Source organism: Marmota monax, unplaced genomic scaffold (genome assembly GCF_021218885.2).
Source record: "Marmota monax isolate L192 unplaced genomic scaffold, Marmota_monax_Labrador192_F-V1.1 WCK01_AAM20220418_F8-fsc00110, whole genome shotgun sequence".
Lineage (NCBI taxonomy): Eukaryota > Metazoa > Chordata > Mammalia > Rodentia > Sciuridae > Marmota > Marmota monax.
Window position 1 is genome coordinate 774,685 of NW_026694633.1, and position 15,524 is coordinate 790,208.

Here is a 15,524-nt window from a genome sequence, read left to right on the forward strand (position 1 = left end):
ATTTTAGGTATTCTCAGCACCCACACAAAAATGATAACTATGTTGAGTGACAAGTATGCTAATTAGCTTGATTGTACAGTGTGTACATATGCCAAAATATCATGGTGTACACTTTAAATATTAACTTTTACTTGCTAATTATACTTCACTAAAACTGAGAAGGGGGATATCTATCATCATGCATGTATTATTTGGATATAAAATTCAAAACTATGCTATTATCCAGGTCAGAAAAGAAATATGAAAACAAAATGCAACAGAACATGTATTTACAAGCCTATTATAAAACATGACAATAGGTAAAAGTAAAGTTGAAACCATGGTTATTGCTATAAAAATGGGAAACTTCTGAAACACATCATCAAAAATGCCCTGTAAACTTGTGAATTCCACATGGACCGCTTACACTGACATCCATAACTAATACCTAAGGCATTTGCTCAAGAATCAATTGGTGTGGTGACATGCACTTATAATCAGACCCAGCTACTCAGAAGGTTGAGGCTAGAGATGCTCTTGAGCTCAGGCATTTGAGACCAGTCTGAACACCATGGTAACAACCCAGATCAAAACAACAACAACAACAACAAGTGAATAACTAAGACCCCAATGGATAGGCTGAATAGGTTCACTAAATGTGCTTTTTTGCTAAGGAAAATGGCCAACATTCAATACTCAGTATATGATATGCCTATGATTAAGGATTCCCATATGTGTCTAAGAAAAAAATAATTGGTCATTTAATAATAAAATTTTGCTTTATTTATTTCATAAAAAAATTCAATATGACCTGATATTACAAGGTAACTACAAAAAAAATAGGTCACTTTGAAATTACTTCTTAGTATTATACTAATTGCTAATCCGGACTATTGAGTATCACATCTGAATAGCTGCTATGAATATCACACTTGAAAATGGTAAAGACAGCCTGAACATTATACATTATACATTATAACATAACTAGGAATAACTAGAATAGTAAATGAATAGATTTAAAAATCTAGCATACAAACCATAACAAGATCAACTATATATCTTAAAATGGTAACCAAAAGAAAACTGAAAATACCAGATGCTGGAAAAAATTGGGGGCAACTGCAACTCTTATACATTTCTATATGAAATGTGAATTACCATTCACATTAGAAAAGTTTACTAGTTTCTCACAAAGATAAACAGGTACTTAACATAGAATCCAGTCATCCCAGTCTCAGGTGTTTATCCAGGGAATTAAAAATATATACCCACAAAAATGTGTATACATATTTATTGAAAAATCTAGTCATAATTACCCCAAACTGGAAGCCAGCAAGTGTTCTTCAACACATGAATAGATAAATTCTGCTAAATCACAATGATGTACAACTACTCCACAATGGAAAGGAACGAACATTGATTTACACAAGAACATAAATGAATTTTAAATGCATTTTACTAAATGAGGTTCACAAAGGTGACATAGTATATGATTTCATTTATATGACCTTTGGAAAAATATAAATTTGTAAGAATGGAAAACAGACCAATGATTGGCAAAGATTGAAGATGAAGGAACTTTGACTCAAAGGAAGAGCATATTGTAATTTGGGAGACGATGGTCTTGCTCAGTTCGTTGTTTTAGTAGGCACCTGACTCTATGCATTGATTTAAAAAAAAATAGTACTATACACTCTAAATTTAATCTATCCAAATTTTAAAAGTCAATCAGAATATTGGCAGACCCAAGGAAAGGCATAAACACCCAAAAGGTGGTAAGAAAGAAATGAGTTTAAGTACTGCTAGGAAACAGCATCCTAATGGACAATGCAGGCTAAAGATGAAAAGCATTCTTCACAAGACTGCATTCAGTAAATTTGTTTCTCACAGTGATATCAACAATTTTGAGTAATAAACTAATTTACATTATACATAATTAAAGCCAGGTTTCTCATTATAGGTAAAAGGAATTTCAAGTAAGTGAAGGAAAAATGATAAATGAACTATGCAATGCTGATTTGAAGTCAGTGGTAGAAGGGTGTGAAGTCAGTCTAGTTTAATAGATATCCAAATAGACAGGTACAGAGATTAATTTAGATGTGTGTGTGTACTTTATTAGTGTGTCCTAGCTTGGAAAGGCCTTTCTCAGAGAAGGTCTAGAATTTGTGACACCTGAGCAGTAATGAGCCCAGAGTCCAGGTCTTGGTTTCTGAACCCATTCTCCAATAAAAGGAATGACAGTTCTTTGGATAAGTGGCTCCTGGGCTATGACAGGAAAATCAAGTGCCAGAAAAAGAAAGAGATACTCAAATCAAATTAACCAAGAACAAACAAGAAAGAATGAGGTCATGTCTAAAGGATAGAGGAATAGACTTGAGAGAACCCTTAATGTCCAAAGTAGAAATAATTGGAGTCACAAAATAAATAAAAACTGTATTAGATATAAATCTACAAAACAAGTACCATGACTAGAACTCCTATGGAGAACATTCTGTGAAACAAATGGCAAGTACTCTTCAAATGAATCAAGGTCACAAAAGACAGGGAACACTGGGAAAGACGGGGAAGCATGGAGTTGATCAGCACACCTCTGCTGCATTCTAGAGAGGATATGCATAAGAGGATATGACAGAAAGTAAAATGTAAGCACTGTGATTTGATACGAGAGCAGGATCAGTGAAGATAAGAATAAAAAACAAATAAAATCTATACTGTACTCAATTATATTGCACCAATGTTTATTTATTCGTTTTGATAAATTCACATGGTTATGTAAGATGTGTTACCATTAAGGAAGTTAAATGAAAGATAGCTAAGATGTACTATATACTTCATCTGTATGTCTTAATTCAAAATTAAAAGAGGAGACATCTGCAACATTAGAAAGAATTAAAGGGTAAGTGTGTTACAAATATCACTCTATTAATGGAAGACTAATTTAAGTCTGCAAAAATACAAAATAGGGCTGACGTATGTGACTCAGTGGTTGAGTGTCCCTAAATTCAGTTCCCAGTATAGAAAGAAAGAGAGAGAGAGAGAGAGAGAAGAGAAGAGAAGAGAGGAGAGAGAGAGAGAAAGAAAGAAAGAAAGAAAGAAAGAAAGAAAGAAAGAAAGAAAGAAAGAAAGAAAGAAAGAAAGAAAGAAAGGTAACAAAACTAGCTGGAGACAGATTATGACTCACTAGGAAATATAACAGGCAGAATATTCCAAATACAGGCAACTGTGTTTGAAGGTGAAGCATGGAGTTGATCAGCACACCTCTGCTGCATTCTAGAGAGCTCCTCCATCACCTTGCTCCTCAAAATGTGGCCTAGATACCCACGTCATCCAAATCAGCATCATTTGGGAGCAAGCAGAAATTCAGAAGTGCAGAATCTCAGGCCCCACCTTCAGACCTACTAAAGAAGAATTTCTATTTTCTCACCGTGTCTGGGAAATTGGTACGAACAATGAAGTGTGAATAGCTCTGTTCTAGGGAAAATGACCTTGCAACCTTTAAATGAACCTCCAAAATCTGACGATCTTTATATGATGGCAAAATTACAAGTGACTATAACATGCACTCATTCATCATTTTGGTTTAACATTTTAATAGTTTAATTTTTAAACAATTTATGAAATGGTGTATTTGAAAATAGTCTTTGAATTAAATGCCTTTGGTTAATATTAATAAAATTATAGAATTAAAGTCCAAATAACTTTATAGCGTACTCTGAAAAGAGCTTCAGATATTTATGCTAATGTTAAAAAAAAAACCTAACAGCAACATCTTTTCAAAGTAATCTTGTACTTACTGCACTACTTATTATTATTGCTATTATTCTTAAACTCTATGCTGTATTTGTGCCTTTTTCACAAATATGCATTTCCATTTCTCAAGGCAAATTCTAAATAAAAAATTCATTATATACATACATATAAAAGAATTTTTATTGGAACAGTAGAAACTTCATTGTGATCTAATATTATTTTAAAATTATTTATGCAAATATAAAACATACATATAAAATTTCTACAGAAAGACATGTAACAAGCAAAAAACATAAATAACCTTTGTATATCTTAATAGCAATATTAAAAATTTAGAAAATACCTCCTGTGCTTTTTGAGCCATAATTTTTCCATATAGGATAGACTATCTTCTTTAAATTCAATATTAAGTGGTTCTCTCCAAATTTTTAGAGTAGTTTGTACTTCACATTCTTCCAATGAATCTACAAAAATAAAAGCAATGTGCATAATTAATGCAACCAAATTTATAAATCACTATATCTTTCCCTCTCTTAGGATGCAAATTCATCATTTTTAGTCTAATCTGCTTTGATATTTATCTACATAGTCAATAGTTTAAGGCATATGGTGTGAAAGTGTTAAACATTGTTGATTTAAAAAATGACTGTACAGGGGCTGGGGATGTGGCTCAAGCAGTAGCGCTCTCGCCTGGCATGCGTGCAGCCTGGGTTCGATCCTCAGCACCACATACAAATGAAGATGTTGTGTCTACCGAAAAAACTAGAAATAAATATTGAAAGATTCTCTCTCTCTCTCTCTCTCTCTCTCTCTCTCTCTCTCTCTCTCTCTCTTTAAAAAAAAAAAAAAAATGACTGTACAGACCATTTTCTTCAATAATCCCTTAAAATGAAAGAATCTTGATCACAAGACTTTTAAAAGAAACTAACTCTTTAAAATGAGGCAGATAAACACAGATACATTGTACATTCTACACACACTAAATGTATTATACTCACTGTCAATAATATTTACACATTATGAGAAATAGGAAATAAATAATTCACAACGACACCTGGAGGAGACAACCGTCCTCGTGAATTTATTCTACACAGTAATTTACTTTCAGATGCTTAACTTATTTCTGAAGTTGTACTAAACCAAAAATTACTATTCAGAGCTTTTGAAAACTGAAGAAGTTTTCTGGGGATGAAAATGGTGTAGAAGTCCAAGATTACTGGTCTCTCCATCCTCCTAGAGATTGCCTCTCTCCAGGCTTGAATGTTATATGGGGTAAAACGTAGGAAGAGAAGAAAGGAAAATAGTAAGATGGAAGAAAATATATTTCTAAATATATTTCTTCTAAAACTAGAAGGTAGTCCCAATCTCATACTATTGATTATAATGATTAGTTTCCAGAAATAGCCAAATGCCAGCAATAGAAATAGACCAAAAGAATGTAAGCTACCCAAATTCTACTTTTTTTTCCCAAGGAGTACAGCAGTGTTAAAGAAACCCATGAAGGAAGTTCTGAAAAACACCAATCAGAATCCATCAAACTTAAAGAGCAAGAGTTAAGAAGAATATGAGCCAGTCAGGGGAAAGGAGATGCCTCGCTGTGAGGCCCCGTTTCCATGGTAAAGCAAAAGGATTTTTGGCCTGAGAGCCGAAAGAAAAAGAAAGCAAGACAGAGAGGTGGGGAGTGAAAGAAGAAAGAAAGGGAGGGAATAAGCTTTTGAAATGAAATCGAGCTAGAAATCAATAACACAAAAACTTGGATATTTAAAGCTCACTACTAAGTTGAATAGCGAAGGAACACATAAAAAGATGCACAGTGTCATCTATAGTGAGAGCTACACAAATGAAGCATACAATATTGTCTCTATCAGATTGGCAAAAATGTTTTAACCCAGCAACTTCCCATGTTGTTGATAATGGAAAGTGATCAAAACATTTCAGGTGGGAGCACAATACTTTGCAAAATAATTCAGCTTTAGCTGTAGCAAAGTGGCGGGCATGCACAGTGATGGCCCCATTATTTTCCTCCCAGGGATGGACATCCCTAGATGTCTGTGAAGAGAAGAACTGTGCAAGAAAATTCATAACAGAACCATTTGTCCTGGAAAAAAACAGGAAAAGTCCCAAATAATCATCAACATTCAAACAGGAAACAGCACTGTATATTCATGTCATGGTACACACTAAAGCAGTGAAAATGAAAGAAATACAACTATGCACATCGTCATGGTAGATAATCTCAGTAGCACAAGATTGAGTGAAATAAGAAAATCAAAAGAACACTTACACCATAATTCCTTTTACCTAATGTTCAAAGATAGGCAAGATTAACATATTTGTAATTAACTTCTGGGGAGTGAAAGCAATCAGAAATCACAAAACTCATGTTAGTGATGACATTAGAAAAGAAGGAAGAGGAGGGGAAAGAAAAGGGTAGTCCAGGGGAATGATCATGGTTTTTTAAGCTAGTGGAAGATTCACAGGCAGTTACAATTTTTTGTTCATCAACTATAAATTTTATGTAGGCTCTTTTTTATCTATTTGATATATAAAACCTATCATGAGAAGAAAAACATCTACATATGCACACAACACATACACTCTTATCATCAATCACATATACATAATAATCTGGGGCCAAAAAATATATATATTAACCAATATGATTCTACAACCTGTACTCTCAGAAAAATGAGAAATTATATCCCATCTGATTCAGATATGTCAAGGTCATTGTACTGTCATGTGTAACTAATTAAAACAAAAAATAATACAAAAAATATTGTGTCAAAACAAGCCCTCATCTTGATTTCTCCACAGAAATCATACTGCTGATCTCATTTCCTTAGAGAAGGCATTATCCTTCACTGGTTTTTCTAAGACATACCAGTCTTCCTCCTACATGTGCACCATGCTTCTTCTTCTTTGAGGGTTTGTCTTTCTCTCCCAGGCCCCTGTTGCAATTCCTGAGTCTTATGCTACTATACTCTCCCTTCCTCTCTAAGGTCAGCTGTGCACACTTTCCTTCAGCTCCATGAGCACCACATACTCCATCACATTCCCTTGTCCAACCTATTTTCTATCCCCATTTTTTCAGCCCATTTTCTAGGTCATAACTCAATTTTTTGGTCTCTTAGAAAGTATTTTTATATCCATTTGTACCAGGACTGGAGCATGGCTAGAAAAAGAATACTTAAAAGGGTCATTTAGAGGATCAAATGAAGGTACCAACTTACAATTAAGTGGTAAAGTTAAGGGAATAAGTGATATTGAAACTCATTTGCTAAAAATAGTGGAGAGCTGGTATCGACTCTAGGTTTGAAGAGAAAGAAAAAGAGAACCATTAGGAAACAAACAAACACTGAAAGCAATGACTGTGTAAAAGACCATCTGAGAAGTGTTTTTAAGGACAGGATGTAACCACTATAAAGCCACAGCACACCCACAAGAGGGTGAACCAATACTTCCCCTTCTCTGTTCCCACCCTCCAATATCCTCTTAATGTCTCCAATTGGCCAAACCCAACTGGCAGCCAGAGAGCAAGGTCACCTTCTGGAGCACAGAGTAAAGCAGGAAAGGCCAAGAATGGATTTTGAGGGAATTTTTCAGAATGGCCACATAGTCTATATCTTTTCCATTTAAGCATACATTTGTCTCTCCACAATTTTTTTAAAAGAAAAATATCCATTGAAACCTAGAGAAAACAAGTTCTATAACTATTGGGCATCATAAGGAGATCTCAATTTAGTTAATGCTCCTAACCAAATCCTACATTATGTTTGGCACCACTAATATACTTTATATAAGTAGCAAGAAAAGGGGTGATGAAAAAGACAATTATTCAACACAATACTGAGCTGCTATGGTCTCCATTTTTGTAGGTGATTTTGAAGACCAAATTGATTTAATTATAATAGCTTTCTTCCTCCATCACCTTTTCCAAGTTCATCTTACTATTTTAAAGCTTGGTATAATAACCCAAGTATTTATTCTCAAAGGACACAAGGCCATATAAGCCCTCTCTTCACTGGGTTTCCAGTTTCCCGTTGAACCTTCTTATTGTACATAGAACCCTAATCCATGCCACAGCGAACTCCTGGGTTCCAGGTACAGTCCATTTTCTCTTGGTTGTGTAGCAGCAGCACAGTGGTTTCTTTGGTAATTGTGCTCAACAGACAAGCCCTATATAGTGACCCTGTTAGTGACCAGTATAGTGATTTTTAATTCAGTGATGATTAGGCCCAAAGACCAGGAGTAGTCTCAGCTTCTGATTTAATAGAAGCATGATGAGATTTATGGAATATACACCCCCTATAGGAAAACCTACCCGACCTCATGAGATATGGTCTCCCAGCCAGAACTATAATGAAACTTCAATAGGCCATTCCATGAAACTATCAAGCCAGCTGATTCTGAATAATGTGACACTGGCAAGTTCATGGGTATTAACTAGAACTCTTATAATAGAATGAGTCCCATGGTCTGAGGCAATGTTGTATGGGGATACCATGGTGATAAAGAAGCCTCCTGTTGATAGACACATTGTAATCAGAGAAAGCAAATCCATATCTAAAATATGCAGTTTTCACATGAGGACAAATCACTGACCTGTCATGACTGATCATCCTATAACAGACACTTCCTACTCAATAGCTCCTCTTAGCACCATGCCACCAATCCAACATGCAAGCATCATCTGTGTGCACTATCAAGGACTTTTCAGACTACATAATGCTAGAAAGCAGGAGAGTTATATGGGTGGGAGTGAGATTCAAAGGACGTACTGTTACCTCTGCCACATGGGAAAAAAATTTTATTTCTGATTATCTATTTAGTTATAAATAGAAAACAATACATTTACTAGGTCAGGAATCAGCAAACGAGACCCTACTGTTTTCTTGTAGCAAAATGTCTGTGTTCATAAATAGAGTTTGACTGGAACACAGCCACACTTGTTCATTCATGCATTACTTAGCTACTCAATGGCAAGGTTGAGTAGCTAAGTAACTGACTGCCCTGCTCACAGGAAGAGTTTATGCTCTGAGGAAGTTCAGTGGCTGTTCCCCTGTCAGAGAATATGCTGTTTTTCTCCAGTAAAGGCACAGAATCCAAAAAGCAATTGTGATTGGTATTCTCATCATCTGACCAAGTTGGCATTTACCCAAACCATTGGCTTTTGCACCAAGTAAGTAAATTACATGTGAAAAATTGCTATAAAGCAGAATTTATGCATCTTCCAAATATTTGATGATGACATTAAACTCTGCAATTCCCAGAAACCTAGTATTGCTTCAGGAATGTAGTATGGAATATTGGGGTGGGGAAGAGATTCTAGGATTTTCTACTTATATACTACTATAACAATCTTCAAGCCACAGGTCAATGTAGGGATTCTTTCCATTACTATCCACCCACAATATATATTTAGTTCTAGAAAAATAGCTATATAATAGGTTCATACTCCTAACATATCCTCTATGAGACAGAATCAGGATAAAACTCCTCTACCACCTCATCTTCTTAAGCCTTCAACACCAACAGGTGGACTATGGTAGCACTTAGGTCCTCAGGAGAAACTGTCAATTCAAAATGATCCCTTTGATTTTCTGTGCATTACCTTTCTTTACTGCACACTAATCCTGGGTAAGTAGCCATAAGTTCAACTAGTGGGATCTTAGAGTAAGATACAGAGCATACATTATGGCTACATTTCAGGCTACCTTAGGGACCCAGCTTCTTCCTCAGTTAAGGGGTTCCAGATCTGTGGACTGGTTTAGGTCTGGTGGCATCATAAAATTGAACTAATATGGTGACCCAAGTTAGATCTCTGCATATCAGAAAGAAATTTTCTTCTTTACAGGTAAAACTGTAGGCTATATGACTTTTCCATTTTAACATGCCCCAATTGGCAACTGAAATCTCTTTGAATTGAAATATTCTAATAATTACTGTTTGCTGCCCAATGTTTTGATAATTTTCCAGCAGAATTTTCATAACTATATGACAACACATGGTCTCTACCATTTTCCATGTTTCCATTATGTCTTTGCAACCAGGCAACACAATTCCATAGAAGCATACCCCCCCCCACTCATCTTCAGCCTGCGGAGGCAAGCCACAGCAAACTTTCCTAGGGGATCATGGTGCTTACTGACCTCTTAATTGAAAGATGGTCCCATCATTTTCATTAGGTTTAGTTAAGGGACACCTGAGTAGGTTGCACATTATCAACTGCAACATTCCATCTCCCAGAGCCAATTCCATCTCCCTTCCCCTACCCAAATCTCTATTGTAAAATCAAGTCCAGACTTCAACTGACCAAACTGGTAGATTATCAATGCTACTCCTTAAGTGCCAATATATTAAACCCAAATCCTGTTTAAGCACATCTATATTTGATAAATCCAACCTGATAAAATCATACTTTTTATCATTTACAGAAGTTGTGCTTCTTTCACTCAGTGAAGGCAATGGCAGAGCACTTCTCCTTCCAAGTTATGCTGATCATTTGATGGATTCTTTGACTTCCCTGTATGCCATACGTTCCAGAATAGGAAATGACTGAGTGTGGATACTACTTTTCCCCAAGTACATGGTATGTACTCAATATTTGCTCTAAAATTTAAAACATTACTGTACTCAAAATAATAAAAACAAAGAATACTCAAAGGCAATAAAAAACACAAAGAATACTCAAAAGTAATTTAAAAAACAAAGAATAAAAAAATAGTTATTGACAAAAAATGACTAATAATTATTTCACAAATGATGATGGGAGCCAGGGAAATGATCACCTATTGTCTATCAAACTGAATAAAGTTAAAGAATTCAAAAATACAGAGAAAGAGATACCCATATACTCTCAGTGAGACTATAACTTAACAGTAATCTTTTAGAGGATAATATGACAAGAATTGTCAAAATTTAATAAAACAGGTGGCCACTGAAATGACATTTCTACATTTACAAATTTATTTTAAGTAATTTTGTAAGTGCACAAATAGCTAAGATGGCCATCATAACTTCTTTTATAATACTGAGAGAAAAAATATTTATCAGCAAAGACTGGATAAATCATGACATATAAAGTATTATGCAATAGTTATGAATGATGATGAGTATCTCTATGAAGTTACCTATGACATAATCACTAATTGTGATATAACTTCATGGCAAGCTAACTAATAATATATATAGTTAACCCATATTTTTTCTCCTGAGTGTGTGCATGTGTATGTGTGCACAACTGTGTCTATTAAAAAATTATGTGCCCACAGTTATTTTTGATTCTCTGTGGGTAGAGGAGGATTGAGCTAATTTCATTTAGTTTTGGTAAATTTTTGTTATAATCAAATTTTTGAAATTAATTATTGTATTATTTTAATCATGCAGTTATTTCCATTATGAAAATAAACATTTGTACATGGTTTTGCTTCTGATCTGGGAATTTTTCAACTCCATCCTGGTGTTATTTTAAACACTATATCTTTCAATAAATAAAAAGGTATTTCTATTTACACAAATAAAGCACAAAATTAACATGCTCAAGAGAATCAAGGTACATACTACTAAGAAGAAAGCATACAAATGATGTCTTAAAATAGTAATTAAATTGAGGAAATGTAGAAAAAAAATGTTTGAAGGGGAGAGCATTAGTGAAAACTCCAATCATGAGTGAGAAAATGGTGTGTGATGCTTGGGAATTAGGAATTTACATTACAGAATAAAGGGGAATAATCAGGAAAAGAATGAAATACAAATAGTAAACTGAATGTCTCTATCAAGAAAGATATAGGAGTGAAATTTATTGCCTAACATTTTACATTCAATGAAAAATTCAGCTATCAGATACTGCAAAATTCTGAGTAATAAATTAATCAATTGAATATTTAAGCATATGATTTTTATTAAGTGGCATTGAAAAACTCAAAGCAGAGCTACTATATGCTTCATTCATATAAATCTCTAATGTCTAGGATGTGGAATTGGAGACCATTAAGAAAACATAAAAACAATATAGTTCTTCAAAAAGAAAAAAAAATCAAACTTTTCCCCCTAAGTTTACAATCGATCTAGTACTCATATTTTTTGATATACATATAAAAATTCTTCTCTATTTTACAGATTCTTCCATTTTACATGTAGCAACTGTAGTTGAAAAATGGAATAGTTGTCCTAAAAACAATATCCTGCTAGGAGATAAAAAGCTGAAAGAATCCAATACTCCATTCATTTGACAGTCTGAGTTTACACAGAAAACACATGCAAATCACCTCCAGTGCCCAATTCAGAGTCTATAAATAGCTAAGCACTCACCAATGATCGTACAATGCATATTCCCTTGAAGAATTATAGCAAACTCCTTTGTTTATAGATTTTAAACATTGCTTTTTTATTCACAAAGAATGGAGATGAAGTCATCTTTATTTTTGAATATGCATGTCATAATAATAGCCGTACCTGGTTTTGCTGCATTTAAATTCTGTCTTGTCTTATCATCAGGATCTCCAGTTCTCCATTGACTTAACACTTCCTGAAAGGACTGGGCAGAAGCTTCTTCATCGAATGACCCTTCACACAAGAGCCTATCTCTCGGATTTGTGCACTCAGCTCTTTTTGTTGTAATTTCTACCTAAACCAATTAAAAATGAATCCAAGGTTGCTTTATTAAATTTCCTTAATCTTAAAAGACAGGTAATACTAATTATTACTCAATAAGACGTTTTAACTGGGGACAAAATGGTTTTAAGTCATGCTTATTTATTAGTCTTATTGCTATTCTTAAGCTCTGTTAGCAATTATAAAAGTTCTCTTCTGAAATTATTGAAACAAAAACCTGCAGACTCTATGACTTGTCATTATTATGCCCCATTTGCCATTGCCCTCCCTCCCAATCTGCAACAGCCTTGTGTGACTTCTCCAATCTCCTGCTCCCTGCAACCTTCCCACATCAAAAAGAGCAGGCTTGTTTGCAAATTTGTTTGCTTGGGTGTAAATTCGATCACATCACTCCTGGGCTCAAACCCTTCTGTTGACTTTCTATGCATAAGGCCCTACATGACCTTGGACTTCCCTGCTTTGCATTTCACCTCCTCGTGTTCTTCTTTCATACTGCTCCAGCTAACCTCTTCTTGCAGTCCTGGGAAAGTAGGAATGAGACTCCTCCACATCTCCACACAGGCTTTCCCCTCACTTCCTTTCAGTTTGCTCAAATATCACCCTCAGAGAGTTCTTCCCTGATGATTCCCAAATAATGACTATCTTCCCCCCTCACTTCATAATGCTTAACTGTTTTAATTTTCTCCTCACAACTTATCTGTGTGTGAATTCATTCTACATGTTTAGTGCTTATCTCTCTTCATTAGAATATAATCAGACTGAGGATTTTGTCTTCTCGGTGTCAAGGGTATGGTACCTGGAAATAAATAGGTGCTCATTAAAAGTTAATGAAATGAATAAATAAGTTCATCACCGTATATGAAACACTGTGTGCTTCTCAGCTTAATGATGGTAGGGAGATTAATTCAGTATAAAACACAGATCTACTCTGAACACAGAAGAAATGAAAGTATAATTTCGCAGTTATCTAGTGAGCTGAAAAAAAAATAGCCAAATTAGGAAATTTAAGCAAAATAAAATCCACAAAACAGCTGAATTACCAAATACAGATTGCCCACGCTAATCAAATTGTTAAATCTCCATTGTTCATCTTTTATACACAAAAGTGGAAATCTCTATTTTCAACCCTTAATTGAAAAACAAGCACGCAAACTATTGGAGTACAACTGAAAGTATATTATTAAAGATGTTCACAAAAACTTTTAAATATAAGCAAAAATCATCTGAGAATCCATCAGACACTAGACACTATACCACAAAAACACAAGTTAATAAGTCCACAATAGAAATAGGTGCAAGGGTAAAGAATAAATTAGAGGAAGTGACGTCTGAACTGGGTTTCCAAAAATAAAATAAGAATTACGTTATCAAAGACTCAAGGGCAGTATTTCAGAAAGAGGAAAAGGTATATATGCAAAGAAATGGATTCAAACAGCATTGTGGCATAGAACTGGAAGTAGTTTGTGTTGATATGGCAAAAATGGAGGATGAGAAAAAATATCAAGGGTAGAAATATGAGCAGGAGCAGATCATGAAAATCCTTCCTACAGTACAAACTTGGACTTAAATGTGTTACACATGTAAAATCATAGAAAAGCTCCACACAGTAGTGTAGGAAAGAGAACTGGGGAATAGTGAGTTTGGATGCAGGGAAACCATTTAAAATGTTACAGCCATGTGGTCATATCAATGAACATTATAACTGCAGAAACCTCTTTACCAAGGAATATAAGGACTTTATCATATTGACATATGCATACAAGCAAAAAAAAATTTTCGAAATTGTATTTTATATTTTAGGTTGTACTGGGAAAAAATGAAATACAATAAATGTTGATCAGTGGAAGATGGATTTTAGAATGTCATTTCACATCCAATAAATGAAGCATTTTATGGCTACTATATAAAATAAGAAAGCAATAGAAATATTTATATGCATACAAAGCTATACTGTTAAATGAATAAAAACACGTTTGTAAAACTTTTGTTCTTTTAGAAAAAGCTAATTTCAGTATCTGTAATGGCAACAAATAGTTTTTAGAGGGCAGACATCTGCAAGCCAGGAAGAAAGTCCTTACCAGGACTACCAGAACTGTAAGAAAACAAATTTGTTGCATAAGTCATTCAGCCTGCGATATTTTTATATCATCCTGAATAGACTACAATAGTAACTGATTGGATATATAAGGAAAAAGAGAAAGGACTGCTGAATATCATTTCTTTTTTACCTTAGAAATCTAGATATGGTACCATGAATTAGTAACATCTATAGATTTGCCAATAAAGGGTATGAGTTTAGTCTGGAGATACTGAGTTTCAGGAATCTGTGGGAAGGTGCTTATAGGTACCCAATAAACAATCTATTAGTCTGCTGCTCTAATAAAGAGTCCCTGAAGACCCAGTGGCTTGATATGAAATGGTTTGAGTATGTAGTGATTCTTGTGGCTCTCCAGAGCAGCTCCCTCCCAAGCAATGAATAAGATATTTAAGATATCAGAAATGTAAGACAATGAATCAATAAATTAATTGCATCTCTGAGCTATGTCACTAGAATACCTGTCTTCCACATAGCAGGAGCTTTGTACATGGGCTCTTCAATGCTTCAGCTTAGAACTGTCCTACATCACTTCCACTGAGACCCTGCCCAATTCTAAAAGGCTAGGAAATTTGAAGGAACAAATGGATATCCAATGCTATACATTCATTTCAGCAAGGTATTTCTGTAATATATTTTAATATTCCCACATTTCAGAAGAGAAAACAAAGGATCAAAATAAGCTAAATAAATTGCCCAATATTTAAAATCTAAAAGAAAACTAGCATCAGTATCTTGAACTCAGATTTCAGCCTCTAAAATGTATTTCATGAGGTCATCCCTTTCCAAATATACACCATTGACTTGAATCCATTTAGAAAGCTATGAAACAGCAGACCTTGGCAACAGTTTGATTCTTCCAGCCATTAGAATTGCTTAGGAGTGCTAATTAAAAATCAGATTACTGATCCCTAACCCATAAGTAATAAATTAATAAAAACTGGGGCAGCAGATCAAAAAAAAATGCACATTTTTTTTTAACAAACTCATGCAATGTTCCTGATGCTTACTACAATTTGAGAACACTGCTCTTCAGCAAAAAAGAAATGTTAAGCCTCAGAGAGGGTTATCTTTCAGTGTAAGT

The 15,524-nt window shown here is 34.5% G+C and overlaps 1 protein-coding gene across 2 annotated transcripts in view; it reads right to left on the reverse strand.

Annotated features, from left to right (window-relative positions):
• The window catches only part of Zbbx (zinc finger B-box domain containing), a 138,454-nt gene that overhangs the window by 59,571 nt on the left and 63,359 nt on the right, over positions 1-15,524 (reverse strand). For both annotated transcript variants that reach the window (XM_046422883.2, XM_058572245.1), the window contains exons 9-10: positions 12,187-12,358; positions 4,073-4,193 (exon numbers count right to left, since the gene is read on the reverse strand). In XM_046422883.2, coding sequence (XP_046278839.1) covers positions 4,073-4,193; positions 12,187-12,358 — 293 coding nt within the window. The remainder of the gene's footprint in view (positions 1-4,072; positions 4,194-12,186; positions 12,359-15,524) is intronic.